The following is a 19,992-nucleotide window of genomic DNA, read 5'->3' as shown; positions in this document are numbered from 1 at the left end:
TTGTGGCCTTGGCTTTCTTTTTTTCCCCTTTTTGTAGCTCGAACTCCACCACGAAAGAGTGAGCCCTTCCCAGCCCCTCCCGAGGATGGTGAGTTGGGACTGTCCACCTGAATGCTGGGTGAGGGTGGGATGGGAATCGGGGGGCAGGTGGCTGTTTCAACAAGATGCTCCTTGTCCAGAGAGACACATGACCTGTACGCGGACACTTGAATTATGTAGAATCTCTGCTGAAAGCTTCTCCTGAAAGGGATAGAGTGTGACTTGTCCCTCTTCCCCTTCCCTCCCTCGCTCCAGAGCCTGTCATCGTAAAGGAAGCAGCAAAGCCCAGCCAAGTTGTGGACATTCAGACCCCACTGCCAAACCAAGAAAATGTACGTACCACATGAGCCATGGTATCTGTCAACACCCCCATTCCCAGTGAATTCCAAGCACTGGAGATTCTGGCGTGTTGCTAATCATGCCAGTTCCTCCAATGCACATCAGTGGAGACCAGTAAAGGGGAAAACTCTGATCTGAGCAGGGCCAGGTGTAGCGCTGGAGGCCAGAGCAGATCCATTTACAAGCAGATTTTGATTCTGCTACTTTAATTCTGTTTCCACAGTTCTAGTCTTGTCTCTGATGCCTCAAAGCCCCAGTGTGCGCTGAAGAGAAACAGCTGTCAAATTTCACGGGATTCATAGACCGTGGCTTCTTTGTATCTGAAGATTAATTGAGCCCCACGGGATGGGGCCTCTCCATTCACATTCAGGCAGCCCTAATGCCTTTCAGTGTATCTCCATGCTCTTCACAATTGTTAATTAAGCCTCACAACATGCCTCAGAGTCTCTGTCTCTCAGAGCCATGCCAGCAAACTTTAGATTGCTCCAGAAGGAAGTGGGTGTGAGACCCGGGGCAGAGCATTGCTGCTGTAACTTCTATTCACTTTCTCCTGCAGCCTGACCTGGTTCAGAGGCCACCAATAGCCTCCTCAACCCCTGTGACCAGAGCAGAGCCATCCGTGATTCCTGCAGCCAGGAATGCACCCATCGGGCTGAAGGCCTCTGATTTTCTGCCAGTAAGTAACTAGCTTGTTTTTAAGCAGGTGGTTTGGGAGCAAGGGATAGCAGTGCCGTAGGCCTGGATTGGTTGTGAGGCAGTACAGCATTGGTGCCATCTCTGACCACACATACTGCAGGATTTGCTTATGTTCAGCCTTGGCTTAGACCACTAAAAAAGAACACAGAGGGGACAAACCCTGTGAGACTGAGTTGGGATGTGGGGCACCTCTGCAACAGGGCTCTTCATACTGAAAAATAATCACTGCTCCATGGGAGTGTGTTTCAGATCATTGAATGAGGCCTCAGAGGGACACCACAGGTCTCGCCCTCCCCCTGCTCACGCCTTATCAGTCAAGGGACCCTCCCACCCCTCACTACTGACAAGCGGTTGGTTGGTTGTGATTGCCCAGGACCCCAGGGTGCTAGCTGCTGTACAAACACAGAACAAAAAAGTCCCTGCCCCGAAGAGCTCACAGTCCAAATCGGAGACAAGTGGCAATGGATGGATCCTGAGACGTGGGAGTGCATGAGACAATACGGGTCAGCATGGCGGCACTGAGCCAGCACACAAGCTGCCTGACATCTGTCAGCGTTTTTTATAGGCATTCCAGCAAGTGTCTCTAAATGATCTAAATCAGTTTGTCTCTTAATTATTTCACTTTCACCTTTGTCTCCCAAATCTGGGATTGCGCCTCGAATTTCCTGAGGGAAAAGTCCTTCCCTCCCCACTTCAGAGCAAGCCGAGGCGCTCTTCTGATACCAAGCTAGGAACACGGTCAGATGAAAGGGACCTTCCAGCTTGGCTCGGACAGAAGTCTAGTTAAGCCCCTAATGAAATCCACAGAGCGGGTTTTGGTTTTTTTAACTCGGGTTCGTTGAATATTTTGTGATTGGAATTTTTTTTATTGGAAATGGGGTTTGTCTGAAAACAAACTTTTTTTAACAGCAAAAATGTGTGGAGATTTTGTTGTTGTTGTTGGCTTTCCAGCATTTTGTAACTGTTTTCTAAGGCTTGTGAGGTGGGTAACAGTCAAAGGGGTGAAGGGGGAACCCACCCACTGTTAATTAGTAAAAAGGCATGAAAGATAGGTTTACCACACTCTCTCTTCCGTTTTTTCCAATGTGGGGAGAGGGTGGGGCAAACACGTTGAAAATTAAAACAAACATTTTCCTGTTTGAAAGAAACAAACTGAAATATTTGAATATGAAACAGAATAAAAAATTTTATTTAAAAATGTTCATTTTGGACTTTCGTATGGGAAATCAATGTTTTCCAGCTGAAAATTTTCAATAAAGACTGTTTTCTTGTGAAAAATTCCACTAGAAAGACTCCCATTTCTCTCCCAGGTCTAGTTTTTACTAGCTGTGTTCAGTTTGTGCTTAAAACTTGCTGAGAACAAAAGTCCAGACTTGGAGAATATGAATTCTTTACCATGTCCTTATGCTGCCAGAAAGGTCAGACTCCATTACACTGAGATTCATTCTCATATAGCCCATATTCCTACTGCCAAGGGACTCAGGATTAGACCTAAGAAGGTCTCCTCTTTACCCACTTCCCACAGTCTCAGACCACAGCATCTTGTTATGTTGTCACCAATCAGTTGGTGTTTTCTCTCTCTCTGTACCTACAGGCTGTGAAAAACCAAAGCCAATGCGAGATAGTGGATGAGGAAGCCATGTCCCAGATCCGTAAGGGCCATGAGACTATGTGTGTGGTGCTCACCAGCCGCCACAAGAACTTGGACATTGTGCGAGCGGTGTGGAGCACTGGTGACATCAAGGCAAGGAAGTGGGATTTACTGGAGTTTAGGGACAGGTCAGACTTACTCTGTGGGGTGGAGGTAGGAGAGCAATTGGACATCTCAGCTTGTGCAGAACTGGCTCTGAACCCCCGATTATAGGAAGATGAGATATCCAAGCATCGGTTCCTACCGTTGCACCTTGGTGTGCTGTTTGATTCTTTTTATAGGATTCAAAAGAAATGCGGAATGAACTGTAGCGTGGCTGAGACTGGAACTAGAGTAGCTGTGAGCTTCTCTGTTTCCTACATAGGGACCTTGTGTGAATCAGTGGGTGTGTTGCTAAAAGTGTTAGGATGGCTAGTGGCAGGATGCACTTCTCTACTCTATTACCATGTCCCTGTGCCTGGTATTTAGAAAGTGATTCTCATAACGATTACATGGGGTCTGTTAGTGTAAGCCTCACAGTAACTTTTCTCTACCTCCTCTCCCCTTGTCTCAGACATCTGTGGACTCTGCTGTGGCTATCAATGATCTCTCTGTTATAGTGGACCTACTGAACATTGTCAACCAGAAGGCGTGAGTACTTTGGAGCTATTGCATCTGTGTAATGTCCAGTAGGTACCTTCTACACTCTATGGTTGCTTTATCTGATCTTGACTAGACGTATCCTAACATCCACTCATCTCCTATGTTGGGCATATGGCACGTCTGTACCCCACCAGTGTAAGAGCAAATTCATTTTAGTCACCTCTTTGAGCCTGCAACGCTAGTGATCAGGTCTTTGCACTGGTTCTTGCAGTGCCTTCATTGTTAGCAGTTAAGGTTTCCTCAGGAAAATGAATGTCTTGTAGAAAAACGTCAGCCAGTCCTTCAGGAATCCAACCAGAAATGACCAGAGCCGCTATGATGCCACTTTCCGTCACAAGGTGGAGTGAGTGAACTCAGTCAGCAAAGTGCAGGCTGAACGGGCTGAGTTTTTAGGTCTGAATGCATTACTTGTGTTGAATCAGCAAATCCCCTGAGGCTTGTCTCCAGTTCTCTTGGAGTGTGTTCTTTTCTTTCCAGGTCTCTTTGGAAACTGGATCTGTGTACTATAATCCTGCCTCAGATAGAGAAGCTCCTTCAAAGCAAATATGAAAGGTGAGGTGTCCAGGAAGCTACCTCCTTGGAGGACAAGCAAGTGGATAGTAGCTTTCTTAGATGAGTTTCACTGGGTATTACGTAGTGGATCAGTAACGAAAAGACCAGAAAACCATGTAGGATACAGTTCTGCATAGATACAGCATCTGGAAGAGAGGGGTGCAGTGGCCAAAGGTCAGGAGGAGCACAGGGAAACCAAGAAACTTGGGGGATAGGGTTTGCTTGGGGTGGGAGTTGTTACTCACTACAAGAGGGACATTGAGAGCAGCAGATTGTTCTAGATATTTTTGAATTGAAGGTAGCTATGGCAGAGACAGGGATGAGGTTGAGGCAGAATAGTTGGGCTTTAAACAAAGAAGGGACCAAAGATTTTTTTTTTTTTTTTTTTTTTTTTTTTTTGAATACTCCACCTGGAATTTATAACCATGGTTGGGAGAGGAGATAGTTGAAGGAATGAATTGGAGTTGAGCGTGTAGGACACGGGTTGAAATGTTTAGTGACAGAACAGGAGCACTTGGATAGGTAGGAGGGGAACCAAGACAGCAAGGTGCTCCAGATACTATGGACCTGGACCAGGGAGCCGGTCATGAGGCAGCCTCTGAGTCATTTTGAAGATCCTGTGTACTTTGTAGATGCACAGTAAAGAAATGCAGGATGTCCCGCAAGGAACGACTTCCGGCGTTTACTCTTCAGCCATGAGTATTAGTGGGTTTAATGGAGATTGAGTCCCGAGGCAGAAGGTTTCTGAGCTTGGACAGAAGGTTGCTGAGCAGGGGTCAAATGTCAGAGTCTCTGAGGGTGTGGGCATAGTTTGCTTCATCATTTGTCTGCTATTTAGGCCTAGCTGTTGCTTTCCTTCCTCCTTCCCTCTTATGAGCCTTCTTCCCCAGGGGGCTCTTTCGTACAGGCTGGGGAGGTTTGCTGAGGACACCAGCCTCAGGTCACTAAGTTGGTGAGTGAGCTGTAGGACACGTTCAGCCAGGTGGGGAAATATGGACATCTGACCCTCTATGTCTGTGTGTCAGTTACGTACAGACTGGCTGCACCTCCTTAAAGCTGATTCTCCAGAGATTCCTGCCACTGATCACCGACATTCTTGCTGCGCCGCCGTCTGTTGGGGTGGACATCACAAGAGAAGAGAGGTAAGTCGCCCTAGGCGCCGCCACACCACCTCCTGCCATACAAGCCCTTTCCTGGTGTCATGGCATCATGCTGATTTTTCCTTTGGGCGGTTAGGGGCTGGATGGACTCTCCCTCCCAGCCCCATCAGTCTTGCTCATAGAGTTAGAGGGGTTGCTGCAAAGCTATGCAGGGTATTCCTCCCCCTTCGCCTGCAACACTGTATGTGTAGCACCTGGTGTTAGGGGGTGACGGACCATGCCTGAGAAGCAAATTCAGGCACTTGGGCTACTACTTTCTTCCCCCAACATGCACAGTGTCCCGCTACTCCGGGAGCGTCTGTAGAATACCAAACAGCCACTGTCCTTTAAGGCTGTATTCCAGCGCACAACTGGCTTCAGCCTGAAATTGGGTTTGTAGCATTCCTCATTTAAAGTGCAGCTTTTCTTTCAAAAGCGGCTCTGTAGAAATGGCACCTCCTTACATCGCAGACCGGCTCCCTTGGGGGGGGGGAACAAGCAGGAAAAAGAGCTCTTGGCTCATAGCATCCAAACATCTACCCACACAAACCCATTGATATTTCTGTCTCTTCTAGCCTCAGAGAGGCAGGCGTTCCTCCTCCTCCCCATCACATATCCACAGGAACCCCAATGAGTGCTTGCCATGGATTCATGCCCTGTCCATCTTCTTCCTTTGCAGGCTCCATAAGTGCAAACTGTGTTACAAGCAGCTGAAGAATATCAGCAATATCATAAAGAACAAGTCTGGACTGAGTGGCCGCCATGGCAGTGCCTTCCGTGAGCTTCACCTCCTCATGGCTGTCTTTGAATGACAGCTGCCTCCTCCTCCACACACGCAAACACACAGGTTCACTTAGTTCCATCTGTCTCACTCCGTGTCCATCCCTGTTCCCCAGAGCACAGCAGGGAACTGAAGTCCCCACTGGCTAGCCGGCTGCCTGCCCCACCTCTGGTGCCTTAGGAGCTGGATTGAAAACCTGATTGGAGGTGTCTGGCCTACATGTGGGAGGGGCCTGGCTGGACGAGGACACTGCAGCAGAGCTCACACCTTTCTACGGTTCTGATGTGGAGCTAACTGAAGTTCAGCTCTCCATAGAACTTTTACCCAGCTCCTTCTCTGCTAGACCTTCTCCCTGGGGTGGGGCTTGGAATCTGCCTTCTCCCGCTCCCATACTGCTCGCCAGCACACTTGTTACCTGGCTACTCCAGCCACGGAGAGGCTATGGATCAGACCAGCTGGAACACTTGAGTCTGGAACTGGAGGCCTGCCCTGTTTTTCCCTTCGCAGTGAGATGAGCGATGGAATCCCTTTTCCAGGAGCTTCCATCTGCTTGGGTATTGCCAGTGCAGCACTGCAGAAGAGCTGGCTCTGGGCAGAGTGCCCCTTTCCTAGGGCATGGACATGGCTAGTGCTTTTCTACTGGCATCTGGGACCGGCCCCTTCCTTGTTGAATTGTTTCAGAGGATTTGAGCCAGGACATCTCTCAGCACTAGTCCTGCTGGTGTCACACCTGAAGTCTCAAGGCCCTGTTTCCAGTGGAGGCTGTCTTAAGGGGGGTTCTTAAGATCCCCGTTAGTGGCTCTGGGCTGTGTAGCTTTAGTTATGTTAAAACTAACTAGGAGTAGGTGGGGATGGGGCCTACATGATCCGTTTGTAAATGGGACTTAGCCAGGACTTGCCCTGTGTGTTTGCCTTTGGGGAGGGTTTTGAGCTGGGAGTGTGCGGGCGGGTCAGAGGCAAATGGACACAGACCAACCTCTTGCTACACCCGTTGGACTCTTAGAGATTTTTCAATAAATGACTGTCAGAACCTTTGTCCATTCTTGCTTCTTTCCTGTAGGGAAGGAGGCTCCTGTGCGGAGGGCTCCCTCCCCACCCTTCATACACTGGAGCTTGCTGTTCAGGAAACTAACTTATAATGAATTTTATTAAAAGATTTGTAACTTATTTGGAAAATCGTGTTAAACGTTTGAGTCTCTAAACACCCAAAGCCCTGCCCTGCCCTCTGTCCCGCTGGGAACGTTGTGGTGAAAGCAGGACTCGGCTTACTAATGTTTCAATGGGAACCACACTGCAGTCTCGTCTCCCGCAGTCCGGTGCTGCTGACCAGTGTCAGTTTGCATGTCACGGCCAAGGCGTGGCCCCTGAAGTTGGAGAGGGCACCAGCAAGCGCCTAGTTCCCATTGTACGGGACATCTTCACTCTACTGTCTTATTCCATCCTATTCCATCTCCATTCACAGCTTGTCCTTGAATGGACCAGTTCCCATGTCTGACGTGGATCTCCTCCTTTTCCTGTGACACAGTTAAGGTCCCAGCTTTAGGGTTTTGATAAGGAACTTGGTCTGAATTACTCCCTTGGGTTGCAGGCAGGAGACGCAGCAGGTGTATGATGTACAAGAACCAAAACCCAAACCTGGCTAACGCGCTCACTGCCCAAGCTAAATGCCGTGGAACCAGCATCAAGTAACCCAAGCCTTTCCAGCACTGCGTCTTGACAATGTAAGGGCTGGGAACAAAAGGGAAACCCATCCGTGTTTTATTCTCGGTCTTCCCCGGTTGCCGCTCTGCCTGAGGAGGGCCATAACTCTACCTTTTGCTGGAGGTAACATGTTCAGTGTGCGGTGCTGACGTGTCTACAGCCGTGCACAGTGGGTGAGCTGTGCTTGGACACTTAACAGGTACCTGCCCTGAAGAATTGAGCCTAATGACCCAGGGCTGCCGACAGTCCAGTCAGTGGGACTCCATGGGTGAGTAAAGCATGGCAGTTGCAGTCCCTAGGGGTGCGCTCTAGGGCAAAACGAAGGGCTTGGTTGACAGAGGCGGATCCAAATGTATGAGCAGTCTGGAAGAAAGCACAGAATGAGGGAGTGAAGAGGACCCCGGGCTCAGACCAGGAGCAAAGGCTGCATGTAACAAGGAGCAGAGGACATGACTTGAGGCTCTAATCCTGTAGGTTGGTTCTGAAGGAGCAGCAGGGGTTTGTCATTCAGGATGGCTGTGCAGTGCAGAGTGCTGTGTGGGAAGCTTGCACAGCCACTGCCTGGAGCCAGTGGTTCAATTCCCTGCTTCCTTAAGCATGGCCTCCACACACACTCTTTTTAAAAGTTACCTATCAACCGGCATCCTGCTTGCTTGCTGCGTGGTGAAACCTGCTCCATCCTGGTCACGGGTAGAGAGGTTCTCTAGCCATAAAAGCGCTCTAAGGGTTTATGGCCATGAAAGTGCTTTGATCCACACCTGTCAACAATGCGATCTTCAATTCACCCCCCTCTGGTCTGTCTTGTGCATTTACTGGGCCACACAAGAGTGGTCTGAGCGGTTCTCCAACGCCTTGGTGTGAAATAGCAATGTGGAGAGAGGTGTCAGTGATGGCTCAACCTCTGTACCATAGAGCAAGACCCTTCCTGCTATGGTGGTGGCTGTGGAAATCCGATCAAGACACCCGAGGAAAAGCAGAGCAAGGCTGAGGGTGAAATCTGTCCTAACGTTTCTGAGAGTAGTGAAGGGACTTGTGAACCACCGGCAGTCAGCCTCCCTTTGTGGTTGCTGTTCACTGCTGCTTTGTGCCCTAATCCAGGCTGTTTTATGGAGCTACACCCATGTCTGGGTTTTGTTGAAATGAAAAATGCTCAGACAGCTACATCACTCAAGTTAGAAACGGGGGTAATTGAGAAATGAGGACAGAAGGGAGAAGAATTGGGTAATACTGCACACACTTCAGCGCGCCCAAGGCAGAGTGGCATGCAGGTAAGGCTTGCCCAATACTCACTAGACAGAGACCTTCTTATCCTGTGCCAACTTTGTAAGTAAGCAATGATCCATGCTTGGGTGAGGATTACCCTGGCACTCTCTGTAGCTCGGGTGCAACTGTGCCAGAAGGCCAAAAGCTGCAGGTTTATCATCTAAACACCTGAAAAAGGCCAGGGTACTTGGTGAAGGATGGAGGAAATGTTCTGAAAATAACAACTTGAGCTGGAGGCAAACTGCCTTTCTCAGCATCAGCGGTTTCTGCCTCAGAAATGGCGCAATTGGTTGTTTTTTCTCTCTACCAGACTATTTGTCTTTCACAAAACACCCAGTAATGCAAATAATCATTCTGCAGCTGTGTGTGTGTCCGCATGGAGCAGCTGAACTGAGAGGGAAAGAGGTGGTTTCTCTCCTAGTGCATGTGGTGGGGAGAACAATTGAATCAGAGCTTCTCCTTTTTCGGTAAATACAGCGGAGCTCTGTAAACACAATTATATGTTAAACTTCTAACACTGGCCTCTTCAGCTGTGAAGAGACAGACAATGTGGTTCTAGGGGTTGGGTGCAGCCTTCTCAGGCTAAGTGATTTGCACCCTGAGACCACTCATCAGTTGCTTTCCATAATTCTCTGGAGAGCTCTGCCAGCCTAAAGGAATTAACCTCTGCTGGGATTGCTTCAGAGCAGCATGGAGCAAATGCCCAGTTGCTTGGTTGAGTTTGTGACTCTCGCTGAGATGCAGTAAGTAGATGCTTGGTGGGTTCAGTGGAAAAGTCCTGGCTCCACTTCTAAGCATGGTGGCTCATGCCTCAGACTGTGGTAGCAGATGTTCTTCATGGTTAAGTGCATAGAGGTTTAGTCTGCTGCTTAAAATAAATATCCTGGCCAAGGACTAGCTGTCTGACATGCGGGAACGCCCCTTGGTTTTAGCCTATCATTGGCTCCTTGGGGTGCCTCCCTTGTTTTTTGCCCATGCTGTATCCTTTCAGCTTCTGCGATCAGTTAGTAGTCTAGGAACTGATCCATCGTGGTTGGTCTTGGAGTTTGTCTCTCTCCATCAGGCTGTCTCTTGGAGCTGTTCGTTTGTAGGCTGCTGATTAACGATTTGTCCACCAGCTCTAGGGGTGTTGCAAGTGTTTCCCTATAAACAGGTGAAATAAATAATACTGTGTCTGGTAAATGAAATTCATTTCAGGTTAAATCTGAATCCGCTGCTGTCTCCAGCACCCCACTCCCTAGTTTCAGTTCAGCAGTCATGTGAACTCCAGAAGTGAGGGAGAGAGCAAAGAATAAATGTAGGGAATCTACTCTCTACTACTTTCTCCCTTACCATTCCTGGCCACCTGCTTCTGGACCATGCAGCCTATGTGATGTCTACAGCAGGCCCTGTAGGCTTTGTAAAGTTTCTATTCCTTTATAAAGTCTTGTGTGTGACAAACATAGTTAATTCCCCACCCAACTCGACCAAGCACCACTCCTCAACAGGACCAACAGAACAATAGAAGCGCATCGTCTACTGGTCAAGCTGGCTTGGCGCTAGGATGAGCCAAACTACATTGAAGGAAATTTGTCTGACGCAAACCCTGCCCCCTCTCCCTTAAATGCCTTGTCTGACTGAGCCCGCATTGTCCATACAAATTTTGCTGTCCGTGTTAAGATCTGGTGTGAAATTTCAGGTAGATGGATCTGATTTTGGTAAAGTTCAAAGGTGTGTTTGGGTCAAATGTAGGTATATAATAGGCAAGCTAGCGTCACCTTAACGAGGCCACTCTTCATCCCACCACTGTAGCGGTGCATTTTAATTACAGTGTGGTACTGCTCGGCGATGGCAGAATGTGAAGTTGGGGCTGGCTGTGCTCACTGGTTTCTGGTGCAGTCAGAGTGCTGTGCTGTTTTCTTACAAGAGGAAAGAATGAAACTGGTGTTGGTAGCAGAGTCCCTTTTACGTGATTCCTGTGCACCTAGAGTTCCTCACTTGCCCGCAGTTCTGGTCTGGTAGGAGATCAGCTAACTCCAGGGCTGCTGTCTAGCAAAACTGCAGCTGGTTATTTGGTGGATGAGGGGCAGCCAGGGGGTGCTCTTGCCCTGTGTTGATTGGTCCTTTTACTCTTCCAGGCGGGGAGTTCTTCATTGGGTATGTCGGGGAGGGAGGCTGAGGGGACTCAAGTCAGGAACTTCTGAGGCACAGGAGAGCAGAGTAATGTGGAGCCGGAGTTATTGTGTTTGCTCTGTACTGGAAGTGGTACACGACTGTTCTTACCTGACTCACCTGTGTTCCTGATTTGTATGGAGCTGGACTGAGTGTTAGCCGAGGAAAGGGGCTGACTATTGCCAAACACTGAATCTCTCACAAACTAAACAACCTTAGTTAAGGCGCTGGAGACGCTATGGCTTAGCCCAACTCCTCCTTCCCCACACAGCAGCTAATCTAGGCAACTGCAATGCCATTCTTTCCATCCACCTCCTGCAAGTCTTTTCCTGTCCCTGCATCCAACATGACTCTATACGTGCATCAAGAAGTGCTGCCCTTCAGTTTCCTCCCCACTTACAGGCTTGTGCACAGAAGCCAGCTTGAACCTGTAACCCTCTCCTTGTCCTAATTTACTCCTGAGGGCATGTTGTTGTGCCAAAAAAAATAAAAATTCTGCACATCTTTTTTGTCCAATAAATGTGGAGACTCTAGCATGGCAGTGGGGAACACAGGCCACTGGCTGCATCAAGGTGGGAGATCACTGTGAAGCTTTTCCCCCTCCCCTAGGACATGAACTCAGTGGTGAGGCTGCACCCAACCCTGACAGCACAAGGACTGGGCCTACCCCAGGGCCCTGCCCACTATGTGGGCAAGGCAGGATGCAAGTGTGGAGGGGCTTAGTGTGGGGGGATCCAGGTGTGGGTTGAGAGGGTTCTGTGGGGGGCAATGTGGGTGTGGGCAGCTCAGTGGTGGATCCTGGTGCAGGGGCTTTGGGGGAAGGGGAGTGTTTCCTGGGTGCAGCAGTAATGGAACTCTGCAAGGGAGTCCAGGTGAAGGTGGTTGGGGGTCAGTGGGCAGTGGGGCAGGGTCTGGGTATGGGGGGATAGAGCTTGACAGGACTGAGGGGTGGGTGGGTGGGGCTCAGAGGGGAGCCCAGATGCTGGGGGAGTGGGACTCGGTGGGGATCCAGGTGCAGCTGGTTGGGACTCAGTGGGGTGGGGATCCAGGGGGCTCATTTGGGGGGGGAGTGTTCAGGTGTATGTGTATGGGGGGGGGGGTTCTGAGTGCAGAGGGTCTGGATATGAGGGGGTCTGGATGCATGAGTGTTGGGCAGATGCTGGGGGCAGCTCCCTGTACAGGGATCCCTCCCCATGCAGCTGAAGAGCAATGGGTGCAGGAAGCAGGGGGTGTTTGCAGAGCTTCCTGCATTTGGGGGAGAAACTGGGGGTGAGTCTGCCCTGGCCCTGGATGCTGTGCAGGGGAAGAGGAAGTCCTGTCCTCCCCAGCCCAGGGTAGGAGCCACCAGCCGGGTCTTCGCCAGTCCTGCCTCCTGCCCCACAGTGATTTACCTCTCTGCTGGCTGCCCTGGACACCCAAAACATGACCGCTCTTGTGGCTTCCCTTTGCTTCCCCATCAGAAAGTCATTTTTCTGCAGGGAAGCAAAGAAAGCTGTGGGGGACATAAATTCTGCGCATGTGCAGTGGTGCAGAATTGCCCCAGGAGTGCAAATTGGCGGGAGGATGACACATGCTGATTAAACTTCTGTTAGAAGTGGGAGATCCACATTCTCCCTTCATTTTCTGACTCGCTGCAGCGAGCAGGCATGTAATCCTTTTCAGGCTAACTGCACTAGCTCCGAGGAGGCAACAAGCTAGGATCGAGTCCCTGCCAGGAACCATCCCTACAGTGCCCTGTCAGCTGTGGCCTCTCTCCCTCCCACCCACCGCTAAATAGAAAAGAGAATAATTCCACCCTGTGCCAAAAATGACAAATTTAAGGTCTGTGATGGTAAAAGCACCCAAGTTTTTGTATGTTTCTCAGGCAGCGGCTTGCAGAAGACAAACCTGCACCTCATATTGTAATAAACAGCAGCAAAAAGAGAGATTAAATAGGCACTTTAGGATAAAGCATAGAAAGACTGATCAAAGCAACACATTTTGCAAATGGCTGTAAAATGGGAGCGGAAAGAATTTTAAGCTGTTGCAGCAGCCAGCAGGAGAGAGATCATAAACTAGCGTGAAAGCAGTTGCTTTATACAATTTATTTAAAATAAGTTTTGTTACAAAACAGGATCTTTTTATTAAAATACATAAAACCATCGAATCTTACAAAAGGCGAGAGGTTTTAAATCGACTCCACGGCACAAGAACAAGCTTAGAAAGAGCCAAGGTGGAATCAAGGCTTTCTAATACGGGGAAGATTGACAAATGCAGCCTGGCCGCTGTAACGCAGGCCAGCACACCATGTTGGGTGTATTTGGGCAGCTGCTCTAAACAACAGCTTGAACTCCATCCACCGCACACACACACCCTACAACGTTAGACAACATCCACACTTCACTCTATTAACCAAAGTTTGTTGCTTGTTTCTTTTCAGTCGGATACTGTAAGAGAGGATATAAATATTTCTGACACGTCCGTGAACGAACACACTGATCTGTTTAGAAAGAGAGAAGGAGGTTTTTAAATCGCTTTACAATTAGCTTTATTTGAAGCTTTTTTAAACGTTCGATCGCTGCTCAGCGGCAGCCTTACTCCACTGGCACATTAACAGGTGCCTTTTGCACAGCCCTGTATGTCAATACTGCATGCACCCTGGGGGTGGGGGTAGTGGTGAGAAGCAAAGGGACGGTAAGAAAGGGTTCTGGCTCCAATGTTCACACACAGTGGGGCCTGATCTTGCTTTCAATGGGAGCAGGATTCCCGTCTTTGCTGGACTATGCAAGCGTCAAAATAAATAGATGCCCTGGTCCCATCTGGGAGAATTTGGCACGTGTTTCGGCAGGAGTAGGCTCAGGGAGACAGACTGATCCTGGAAAGGAGGTGGGAAAGGATTGATTCACTTTTCTAAGCCCAGTGTTAAGACCCCCTTGGGCTTTGGCAAGCAAGATAGCGCCACTATTGTTACCACCTGGCTGCCCCAGCTAAGCAGAGCAGTACCAAGTTATATCTGCGAGATAGCTGGGAGCCTGGGTCCTAGCTACAAGGAAAACACCAGTTAAAAGGCAGTGGTTGCTTTTCTCAGCTCTAACCTGAACCTCTGTACCCCTCTCCTGCCAGATGGATACCGGTATGAAAGTCACTTAAGAGCTTCATTTGCCTCTAGAGTGGGAAGAGTTGGATCCAAGGAACTCTGGCTGGCTTTGAGGAATCCTTGGTTTGAGGCAGACAGTTCATTTGGTTTTAGCGGTGGCTGGTTGCTGCTTTTATATGCAGCGGTAGCAGGACCCGTCATGGCAGAGTGCCTCCTCCTTGGGTAAGTTCTGCCAAGGGACAAACAACAGGGAAGGGCTAAAACATTTCGGCCTCAACATTTACCCTAATGACCAGCAAACTTGCTTTCCTGTGCGGCTATCCCCACCCTCCCCAGCTATAATCGACTAAGGAGATGAGTGGTGGTGGAGGGGGAGGACTGCCTGAGAAACGGCAACGTGGGTTCAGAAGATGGTACTGCTTGTATTTTTAGGGAAAGTGGGTGAAGAGGACAGTCCCCTCTGCAGTTTGCAGAGGTGAAAATCATTGGAAGACCGCTTCAAAGTGAATGGATTGTGAGCTTTAGCACAGAAAATTATGGCCTCTGGATCCCTAAATGCTGTTTAAATCCAGGAGTGAGAAGCACACACCCTTACCTCTGAAATTCACCTTTCCCCTCCCTTTGGGGGGGTGTCAATGAAATAGCATGTGTGCAAGTATGTCAGCAGGAAGTTTGAACCAGGGCCAATGAGGACGTCCCTGCAGTAAATTACCTCCTGTCTAGATTGTCCTTGACCAGCTGACCCCTACACAAGCTTTACCCCAGCTATGTATGAGGCGATGAAGATGGTGGCATAAAAGTCTGTGATCTTCCCTTCCACAGCCCTCACTCTGGCAGCATGAATAGATCTGAACAGACGCAGCCCTGGTCATTGCACCAAGGAAAGCACAGACACGGTTGGTTGGTTGGTAGGTTTTAAACCAACAGCTTGGTGATACTCTTTATTCATTTAAAAACAAAGCCAGGGGCAGTGAGATGGGAGAGGCCCCTGGCAGCTCTACTCTCCCTTCAAATCCATTAAAAACCTCCATATGGCAAATAAAAGTGTACATGCATAAGTGCCACAGGTAGGCAGGTAAAGTCCCCTGGGCTCAGTTCCACCAGAATCCAGCTCCAGGGGCATCCATTGCCAGCAATGGAGTCTGTACTGTGCACGGCCAAGCTTGGTGCCCCTCTGTGGTGACACGAGTCTCTGGGTGGGGCTTTATTTCTACAGGAGTCTTGGTTCAGAGATGGGGGAAGGAGAACCGGCACCTGACAACCTGGTTTCACATCTGCAGTGGAGCAACTTGTGTCCATGCTTCCAAGAGCTTCTGCCTCTGCCCAGGAGCCTGGAGGGAACTGTCTTCACCTTTGGCTCTTGGATCCCACAGAGTCCTCCTCTCTCCTGAATGTGTGACAGGGCACAGTAGCGTGCACTGCCAATCCAATGGGAGAGGTGCAGGGGAGGAGGAGAGAGTCTCTTTCCGTTTTCACAGCTCTTGAAACGCAGGAATTCTCCTTCACACCATGAGCTCATTGGGTCTGGAGCAGATCCTGTTCCCCAGCTGAGTGTGTCCATCACACAGGGACTGGCCTCAGCTTTCCTACAAGGAAAGAAGGGAGCATCAATACTATGGCAAAGGGGAGAATGCGTAATTCCTGCCCCAAACACCAATGTGCAGACAGTGCTCCTAGGGACTGAGGGCTTCTCCCTGCTACCACCATGGATTGCCAAAGAAAAAGTGCCCTGCATTAGAGACTGCAAACCACCGCACACCGTTCCTGAGACACAAGCCCCCTTTGCCAGTTACTGAGCAGCCTTGACCGTCCCCCTTAAGCATTTGCTGAAGTAGAGACCTTCACCGCTTACAGAAAGGCTGAAACCCGACTGCCCTCCATACTCGCACATGCTCACCTGGAGGCCAGGACTGCCCCTAATTTCAGGCTGAAATCAAAGTGAACAACAGAGTTTCATTGGAGACGAAGTTACACATGTTCCCGCCCCCTGCAACGAAGCCTCCCCCTTCCCCCACCTTTCTCTCCATGCTACAGGGAGGAGGGGAAGTTGGCAGTGGGATTCAGAGCAGTGCGCAAAGGGGATCGATTGAGGCTGGTTATGTAGCACCATCTTCTCTTTCTGCCCCCTTCGGGAAGGGCTGCCAAGGGTGGTTTTTGCTGTGCTGCCTTGTCAAACTATATGGCCATTACTGGTCTTTAAGTGAGGCGGTGACAGCTTGCAGTCTGCAATGAAAACCTCTTCCCTTGGTCAGCACCGGCTCCCCACCACATGGATGCTGGAGCAGAGGCAGAGCAGGTGGAATGAAGATCTCAGACCAGGCGGCGTCACCACAGAGTTAGGATTAGGGTCCTCTTCAGAGAAGGGAGGTGGCAGAGGTTTAACTGGGACTGTGCCAGATAATTTGTGTTTAGCTAATGAGCTTATTCCAGGCGAATGGGCAGTTAGTTCTGTACTGCACTAGCCCCGGCTGTTACCAACCCTCTTTTCCCTAGTCATGTCTATTCTGGAATTTAGCTGGAGAACTGACCGGTGAAGACCCTCAAAAGGCAACATGAATAGAGCACAACACATCAGAGCAGGTGGACACCTCAGCTCCTAGGATGGCTCTTCGCACACCGGGCCTGAATGTATCAGAAAAGCCCTTTGTCACAGTTCAGGGCAACGGCCCTGTATTTTCCCTAAGTGACCCAGTAAGGGCACCAGGATTCCAGCTCCCTTTCTTGGGTGGAGACCCCACGTCTTGCTCCCTTCTGGCTGGGGTATTTCCAGGCTGCACAGTTCCCTGCTTTCACGGTGGTATTCCCAGCAGCAGAGACAGATTGCCCAAGCACAGGTGCTTGCTTTCTCTTCAGAGATGGTTAACAGTGTTCACCGTATAGCCCTTTCTAAGCAAGCCTCTTTTATTCTTAAGGTAAAAGCACCACACCGAACACCTAGTAAAAACAATGGAAGAACCTACACCCATGCTAAAAAGCTTACCAGAGATCACCCCAATCCTAATATGGGCTCTGGCAGGAGTAGTCCTTCACCCCCCCAACCCATCCCCCCCACACACACACCACCCAAGGGGTTTCCTTGTGGTTTCAAGTTCATCACCGCTTCAGCTCAGAACAAGCACACAGTCTTACAGGGCCTCAGTAGGTCCAGCCCTTCCAACCCTTCCCTCAGGGCTAGGGCCCTCTGTGGAGCAGGGGTCCTGTCCATTGGCTGGAAGAAGGCCCTGAGCCAGTTTAAAACCAGGCTATTTATCCAAAAATCCCCTTTGTCTGTGGGTCCCTGGAGAATCCTATTTGAAATCCAAGGAGGGTGGCGCCAAAGAGTGGATAACCAGAGCAATTACATTAGTTTGTCTTAATTCCCTAAGGTTTGTCCAGGATATAATCAGTCTGTCACACCATCATCCACTCATACGAGCCTCCTAACTTTGCCCTATTAGGGGCTTGTGAATTTACTCTACAGCCTATGTGCCACTGGATATAGCAGCTTGCCGGAGTGAGATCTCACACATGTATGGTAAGACAAGCCCTCTGGGTCAGCCTTTTGTGCAAACAATGCCTTCAAAAGAAGTTCTCTTCTTGCTGGGCGGGACTCAGAAACCATAGCGGGGTGCGGCGGTGGGGGTGGGAATTAATACCGTTTGGACAGAGGGTGAAGAGTCTGGAGTTTGTTATTCACATCCACGTGTCAGGAAGCATTATCGAAAATAGGGGAGCACAGCGAGGCCAAAGGAGACCTCTCCACTACACCTACCTGAGGTCTGGAGCTTCCTCCGGAATGAGCCTGCTCGTCTTGTAGGTGTCCCGGAGCTAGGAGAAGAATGTGTTCGAATGGAGGGCTGTGCTGCCACTGGTGAATCATTCTAGAGAGAGAGAGAGAGACGGAGACTGGGATCAGACTACAAAGAAAAGCTACAGTGACTGCACCATTAAGGATTTTTTAAGACAAATCACCCCACTGGGCCAGTCTAGTCAATCTGCCACTTTCCAGGCAGCCATGTGAAGAATGCAGGACCAGCATAATGGAATCACTATTGCTCGAGGCAGTCAGAAAATGGGCTGTTGTATTCTGAGCAGGCTGGTGTATTCTGGAAGGCCACTCAGAGGGCGTTCCAAAAGTCAGGCCCTGGGGCTGGTGAGAGAGGGAGAAAGACTTCCAGGGTGGAGGCGGTTGTGTGTGTCGCAGAGAAACAGAACGTGAACAGCGCACCATAGAAATGAACAGAACAATCTAACGAAAGGCAATGGAAGCGTGCAACAGGGTTGGTTCGTTACCTCTAAGTGCTCCTGACTAGACCAGGACACTAGTTCTGCTCTCCTGGATACAGGGCCCAGTTCCACTGAGCGAACCCTCTCAGCAAACTTTAGGGAACAGAGAGTCTCACTTGTATTCTTCTCCACTGGAGAGACCTGGAGCCAGACAGAAATACACAGCATTCATTGCCTTGAACTCTTGCTGCCTCCCTCCCAACATTCCCATACTGCTCGCAGCGGGGAGCTGCCGATCCCTGGCAACAGGAGGGGGGGAAGGACTGGAAGAGCCACGTTCACTATCAGACAGCAGTTACAGTGTGAGGCTGGAGAGAATCTAAGTTCCAGCTCTCAATCCCAGCAAGAGTATTTCAGTGCTGCTAGGACACTATGATTAATAACAATCATTTCCCATTATAGCACTGTACATGTATGTGGTGCTTTACAATCAGAGTCAAATGTGTTCCCTGTAACTAACGCTCTGTTTGTAGGAGAGCTGAAATACGCTACAACAGCTGGCAACCGCTCAGGGGCTCTTCCGTAAGGGAATAGTGGAGACACAGGCATTCTAGTGATTTAGTGGTGAAATTCCTGGTGGGGAGGTGGGACACAAGCTGCAGGGAGGTTTAAAAAGAAAACAACCCCAAGCCACCGTGAACAAATAGAGGTGAGTAGAGAGAGACTATTAAGAATCTGATAATGCCAACCACAGAAAAATACACAGAGGAGAGGGGGAAACCCACCCCAAAAAGCCACGTGTTCCCTGGCCTGGCCTGGCTACGTTTAGAGACATCGTTTAGTACGAGATTTCTCAGACTTCCATATACAAGTAGATCTCTGTGACCTGCCCAGTACTAGAATCTGTGAATGGATTTACCAGCTTTCCTCCCTTCTCTCACGCACAACCGAGCTCTCCTGGAGTAGAGCTATTAGAGAGACGATTGAAAAGGATGAGTTTTGCTGGTTCTATTTCAAGATCAAGTCTTTTCCTCACACCAGTGCCCCCAAGTATAGCGTAAACAGACAAGCAGGCAGGATGCCCCTGCTTCTTGGCTCTGATGCCGGTGGAGTGCCGTGACGGACAACGCTGTGCTCCTCCTCTGTCACGGAGGGTGTGTCTCTACTTTGAGTGGGAGGAGTCACTTCCAGCTCGAATAGACGTGTGCGCACTAGCTTTGATCCCACTTCCACGCTAAAAATAGAAGGGTGGCTGCAGCAGTGCAGGTAGCAGGCTGGGCTGACTGCGTAAGGCCATCCCTACAGTCCTCGGTCGGATTGTACTTGGGGTGGCCAGCCCTCTCACTGGTTGCACTGTCGTGGCGACGCGCTGTTTTTAGCACACTAGAGGAGGAGGCTCTCAGCTAGACCTGAGTATCTCCTAGAAGAAGGCACCTTCCATTGCATTGGAACCTTTCCCTTTCAGTCCGTGGCACGTCCCAAATAGCAAGCTATTCTGCAGTGCCTAGGGGAGTACGAAACCGAGCTGATCAGGGAAAGGGGAGAGGAATGCCGTACATTTACACAAAACGTAACGTATTCCTCATTCTTCATCACCAGCACAGACCCAACCAAGTGCAGCTAGTCCACAGCGGCACTGAGAGAACTCAAGAAGAAAGACTATTTGGCACTGGTGAGGCCACATCTGGAGTAGTATGTCCAGTTTTGGTCCCCCCACTACAGAAAGGATGTGGACAAATTGGAGAGAGTCCAGCGG

The 19,992-nt window shown here is 49.8% G+C and overlaps 2 protein-coding genes across 9 annotated transcripts in view; one reads left to right on the top strand and one right to left on the bottom strand.

Moving 5' to 3' along the window:
* The window catches only part of KATNB1 (katanin regulatory subunit B1), a 28,449-nt gene extending 21,434 nt beyond the window's left edge, over window positions 1-7,015 (top strand). Inside the window, 8 exon segments of the mRNA XM_008174544.4 lie at window positions 38-88; window positions 295-371; window positions 935-1,054; window positions 2,669-2,818; window positions 3,279-3,355; window positions 3,845-3,919; window positions 4,945-5,061; window positions 5,738-7,015. Coding sequence (XP_008172766.2) covers window positions 38-88; window positions 295-371; window positions 935-1,054; window positions 2,669-2,818; window positions 3,279-3,355; window positions 3,845-3,919; window positions 4,945-5,061; window positions 5,738-5,870 — 800 coding nt within the window. The 3' untranslated portion in view covers window positions 5,871-7,015.
* Window positions 7,016-14,927: 7,912 nt separating this feature from the next.
* Window positions 14,928-19,992, bottom strand: part of KIFC3 (kinesin family member C3) — a 62,332-nt gene continuing 57,267 nt past the window's right edge. For 7 of the 8 annotated variants that reach the window (XM_024111037.3, XM_024111036.3, XM_008174539.4 and 4 more), the window contains 3 exons: window positions 18,303-18,437; window positions 17,782-17,890; window positions 14,928-15,616 (listed from right to left, as the gene is read on the bottom strand). In XM_024111037.3, coding sequence (XP_023966805.2) covers window positions 15,591-15,616; window positions 17,782-17,890; window positions 18,303-18,437 — 270 coding nt within the window. In that variant the 3' untranslated portion in view covers window positions 14,928-15,590. Of the gene's footprint in view, window positions 15,617-15,927; window positions 15,958-17,781; window positions 17,891-18,302; window positions 18,438-19,992 lie in introns of all 8 variants that reach the window. The other variant, XM_065566851.1, reaches the window with a different exon arrangement.

Source organism: Chrysemys picta, chromosome 14 (assembly GCF_011386835.1).
Source record: "Chrysemys picta bellii isolate R12L10 chromosome 14, ASM1138683v2, whole genome shotgun sequence".
NCBI lineage: Eukaryota > Metazoa > Chordata > Testudines > Emydidae > Chrysemys > Chrysemys picta.
The sequence above is the reverse complement of the archived record's forward strand: the minus strand, read 5'-3'. Positions and strand labels throughout refer to the sequence as shown.